The sequence below is a fragment of the Cynoglossus semilaevis genome, chromosome 2, assembly GCF_000523025.1.
Source record: "Cynoglossus semilaevis isolate Cse_v1.0 chromosome 2, Cse_v1.0, whole genome shotgun sequence".
Classification (NCBI taxonomy): domain Eukaryota; kingdom Metazoa; phylum Chordata; class Actinopteri; order Pleuronectiformes; family Cynoglossidae; genus Cynoglossus; species Cynoglossus semilaevis.
The window spans coordinates 708,831-714,244 of record NC_024308.1 but is presented as its reverse complement, the minus strand read 5'-3'; the positions used below and the strand labels follow the sequence as shown (position 1 = coordinate 714,244).

At 46.9% G+C, this 5,414-nt stretch overlaps 1 protein-coding gene across 8 annotated transcripts in view; it reads right to left on the bottom strand.

Annotated features, from left to right (window-relative positions):
- The window catches only part of adgrl2a (adhesion G protein-coupled receptor L2a), a 194,200-nt gene that overhangs the window by 26,377 nt on the left and 162,409 nt on the right, over window positions 1-5,414 (bottom strand). For all 8 annotated transcript variants that reach the window (XM_025064450.1, XM_025064456.1, XM_025064459.1 and 5 more), the window contains one exon: window positions 277-576. In XM_025064450.1, coding sequence (XP_024920218.1) covers window positions 277-576 — 300 coding nt within the window. The remainder of the gene's footprint in view (window positions 1-276; window positions 577-5,414) is intronic.

Sequence of the window (5,414 nt, the reverse complement as noted above, 5' to 3'; positions counted from 1 at the left end):
ACACCAAACCAAATGAGAGATTCATGTCTCCATGAGAGCTGTGAGTGAAACAGCTGGGCCTCGGCTTCCACAGCTCAGCCGCTTCAGACTGAACGTGTTTTCAACTGCAGTGAAACCATTTCCACCAACACAGCTACCACAGTGTCCTCTAAATAAAAAAACAGCTGTGTCCCAGTGTTTGATACAGGTAAAACAAACTCTTCAGGTAAATCTGAATAATATAAAAACAGTAAGTAAGTAGACAGCCCTGAGGGGAGGAGCGCTGGGTTTGTTTACCTCGTGTTCCCTTAGGACAAGGTCTCTCCACCAACATGCCCCGCTGGGTCTGAGGCCACATGATGTCTCTCCTCTCTGCTGCTTCACAGTAACGCTCAGGTAAAGGGAAGGACTCCAGAGGTGGAGGGGAAGTGGTGTGTGGGGTCAGGGGAGGCGCTCCAGGAGCTCCCCTGCTGCCCTCTCTGAGCCCTGTTGTGGCAGTGGTGTTGGCCACGCCCCGGTGCGCTGTGGTTGTTGTGGTGGTGGTGCTGGTGGTTCTCTGAGACTGAGGGGACGAGGTGACTTCTGACAGTGGGGGGGCTGTGAACACAGAGAGTCATTACATAAACATGATGAAGTGGAGGAGATACAAAGTGGAGTTTTTTGTTTTTTTTTCTCCTGGTATGAACATATAAAGTGGGCTCATTAGTGCAGGCCCTCAGGACACAGCACGTTGTTCACATCAAGTGTTTTGCTAAAGAAACATTGGCAGGGTTTTCACACCCCGACCTTCTGCAGTTGCCCTTATGTACCACAGCATTTTAATGATGCGTCCAGTGAATACATGTTCATGGATCTTATGGTGTGAACTTCAGTGACGTGAGCAACAAGTTTGTCTTTACATCCTCTGTCTGCTGTTAACAAGACAACAAATTACAGCAACATTTGTCCTATTTGGATCCAGTCATTCTTTCCGGGGAGATTTTGTCTTTTTCACGGCCGACTGAACTTCAGTGGAGCAACACAGAGCCTGAACGTACAGAAACAGTGGCTGAACTCTGACTAGAACAGGAGAAACTCATGCAATACCCTGGGCGAAAAAAAAAAAAGAAGAAGAAGAAGAAATGTTCTAGTCCCGAAAATGGTGCAGGCTCTTCTTCCATTTTACATGATACAGCAGACAGAAACACCGCTGTTACCCATCACCTGAGTCAGGAGAGGAGAAGTTTTCACACACAGAATGTTGACGGATGAAAACTACTTAATGCAACGCGTCCAAGAACAGGAACCCCGCACATCCAGGAATAAAAGGCAGCGCTATATCTGTCAAAGGAGCTCTGATTGGAATGCAGCGTGCACGCTGGATCTAATCACATTTGACTGCTTTGATTTCCTCCATTAGGCTGCTTGTAGAGCATGCAGGAGTGTGGAGAGCTGCCGTTACACTTCCCAGATGAGCACCTTCACTCTCGTGCAGGCACCGATGAAGGCAGATCCGGCTGGCTGGCTTCACCTTAGCCTCCACCCTCTCCCCCAACCCCCCACTTCCTTCTGCATCCTTTCACTCAACAGTGAAAATCACAGCTTCTTGGCCTGTCACTGCAGCCTCGATCAACCCTGTGCTTAGTGTCCTTTCAGAAATGTCTTTTATTCACACTGACCCTGTTTTGTCTCGATTCCCTGGTAAAAGCTGACAAACGTAAAAGGAAAAAAAAAAAAGTTGATAAAACTACAGAAATGTCTCAGTATAAATGTTGACAAACTGTCTGAAAACACACAGTACGATCATTCGCTCCTCTTTAAAACACGGCTCAGGTTTACACTGGAAGACGTCCAGAAGGTCCATAAGTATCTGTGGGGCCGTCGTAGGTTTCTCATTTCCAAACTATGAAAGATGATAACAATAAGATACAGGTCTCTGTGGGGGGGGGGGGGGGGGGTGTTTTGATTCCATATAAAAGGAAATGAAAATGAATCATGCTACGGCAGCTCCAGTCAAGATAAAGGACCTGCAACTAGGACCGATAAATCAGAGCGACATCTGCTGTGATCACAGCACATTCCTTCAGCATGTCAACTAACAACTGTGTCTTGTCTACACTCCTCGCTCAAGAGGCCCACGTGTCGTGACTCGCAGCGATGTTGAGTTCCATGCTCTAGTTACAGCGACTACAAGAATAAATCCTTTGAAGATCAATATCTGTAAGAAAAACGGAGGTGAATTAACGGCGTTAATAAAGAGGTCCAACTACAGGGCCGGCTCCTCCTCCTCCTCCACCTCCTCTTCCTCCTCCTGCTGCTCTATCCTTTAGGATATCCTAAGGACAGGAGAAATATGGCTTTGGCTTTGGTGAAGGGACGTGAGGCAGATTTGCTGACACGTCTGCTCTGAGAAGACGGGGAGAAAAAGCTGCAGTCGCTCACATTTGTGTACCGTCACAGACAGCGGTGGATTTCAAAGCTTCATTAACTGAAGAAATATAATGAAAAAGCACATTTGCAGTAGAGCCACAATAATCCTGCGGGGAGGGTTTGATTTCATGACCATAATGCATACTAATCCGCTTTTACTGTGTGAAAAATAAGAGAGGCTAATGTGAACGGAGGATATACTTCCCTCAGAGATTCGTGCATAAACAACGCGGCCTCTCTGACCACTGCTGTGTTCTGTGTGTGTGTGTATAGATGCACGTCAGCCCATAATCCTAGCAGCAACACCATAATCTCATTATCCTCTGTGTTATAGCTGGGTTTAATTTCTTTAATGGACGGAGACATTAACCCACAGGTATTTAATGGACACAATTATTTAAATGATTATCTCCATGAATACGTTTGGGTAGTGATGCTGCAGGAGTCTCCAGAACTTTCTGTGATGCATCAAACTGACTAAATATTCTCACTAACAAATGCAGGAACCCCAAGTCTGACACCATCAAATGATGTCACGGAGCTCTGATTATGACAACGACGGCAAATCCCAGCGTTACGTTTTGCAGGAACAGCTCCTTGATTTGCTGTGTCTCAGTCAGTCACAGACCGTCAGTCACAGACCGTCAGTCACAGACCGTCAGTCACAGACCGTCAGTCACAGACCGTCATAAACGGCGCCGTGCTGCACCTGACCGTATCACGGTGACATAGTCATAAAAACAGTGGAGTCAAAGTTAGTCTTGGACGTGTTTGGATGATTCCAGGCCTACGCCGTGCTGCACCTGACCGTATCACGGTGCTTCAGTTATTGCCACACAGGTTAGAGGTGTGGGACTGATGACGAGTAATAAGTCACGGAGCCGGAGGTGCCGTGGGAGCACGTGCACATATGGCAGCGCTCACACACACACACACACACACACTCAGGACCAGTTCATCACGTCAGGTTGACAAATGTACGCTGACAGCACGCGTCTTTTATATTAGGCTTAATGACTTCACTTTTAGTCCGAGCGGCGCGGCTGTTCATCAGGATGATGTTTCCAACACATTATCAGGTGCTGCTCTTTCTGCCTGTGGGAAACCCACGTTGGCTTTGACTTCAGATCATTTTCCACATAACGTGTTTAATCTTTGCCAGATCTGACCTATCACTCCTCTATCTACGACTCATTAAATCTTTAACGCTAATCTGACACAATGCTTCTTGGGAGATTTGCTCTAATTCTCGTTTAGCATTGGGCAATTACTAAGTGCTAAGGTGAAGGAGCGTCTGTTCCTGAACCGACTTCACGGCGGTTCTCACCCTCTCATTATAAAAGGATGGCAAACACTGGAGGGTGGAGTGAACTTCATCTCCAGCTCCAGTTCTGTCTGGTCCAACCTGCCAGTCTTCTGAATATTCAGCACAGTCTACATGACAGTCTACATGACAGTCTACATGACAGTCTACATGAGTTGAGTGTTGGCGTTGGACGGTGAATCACGTCTTCTTACAGAAACAGAACTCACAGCGGTGACGGACGAGTGTGTTGGTTTAGAACACAGTCGTGATGCGCCTCCATATCTGGCAATAACAATATAACAATAATACACAAAGGAAATTGAATTACACGTCTTTCACTCTGGGCTGCGTTGGCTGCGGTGGATGGAAGGACCGGCGTGTGATTGGTTGTGTATTAACAGTAAATATGAAGAAAGCTGAGAGAAAAATACGTATAATTTCCCAGGAGTGGAGTCTTTGTGAATGTACCTGCCGTACAGGAGCGCGGTGCACGGAGCTGAGCCTGATAGCTGGATGATGTTATTTACTGCTGCAGCTAAGATTTGTTTTCAGTATATAAACACACACTGATTCACATGTGTGTGGCAGTTAGAGTGCTGTAGTGAACATGTGAGTGCTGACAGTTTTACACACACACACACACACACACGTATGTCTCGTAAGGACTTCATATAATCAGAATGTTACAAGTTTTCATGGGTTGTGACTTCATATAATCAGAATGTTACAAATGTTGAGCCAATCCTTAGTTTTAATCCTAACTCCAAATTAAATGTTAACCTCATTTGACCATCTTTATTTTTTAGTGGAGTCCAAACATAATGCTGCCTTTTAGTAAAGACAAGGTCCCCACAAGTGCAGCTATTCAACATCCACACACACACACACCATGACAGCAACAGTATAGAAACAGACCAATCAGCTGCCAGACAGCAGCCTCCTTGCCTTTCTCTCCGTACAGTACGTGCCTCAAATTTCAAGCATTAACTCTTAAGTGTGCCAGGCCGACTGATATGAAACGCTGCGCACGCAGGACGGTGTCTATTTCAGGGCTTTCATACACGCTTGCACACAGCCACACACACAGAGCAGCAGCTTTTTACACACATTAGCAGAGCCGTGTGACACAGACACTCATGCAAACCCTCACTGAACACAGATTAGAAAAATACTGACATGCATAGGCACAATAATCAGCCCTGGGTAAAAGAAATCTCCTTAAAGCCACGTGTGACAGAGCGATGGCGGCGGCGGCGGGGGCCACTGATAAGTCTGTTAACACGCTTGATTTCACAGAGGGTGTAATCAAACGAGGGAGTGTGGTTCCTCTGGGCGACCAGTCAAACACCTCGGTGTAAGATTCTGAATCCTAACCTCGGCTTTGCTGTTCCAACACGGTTCAACAACAGCGGGAGCAGACGTCGGAGGAGAAGTGGAAAGTATTATCTCTGAGGGTGTTTTTGGATGAAACTGGCAACAACCGGTCCTCACGTGGCTCCATGTTCAGCAGCAGAGGAGCGTCAGAGATCACGATCAGATTTCAGAGGAAACAGGTGACCCCCTGACCTCGTATGCTGAGCGCCGTCGTCGACACCAGACACCACAGTGGTGGGGTTTTTATCCCACGATGGAACATCAGAGACACTGTGAACAGGAGTATAAATCCCTGTCCTAGGATTTTCCTGCTTCCATTGACCCCCCCCCCGTTAAATCCCCCCCC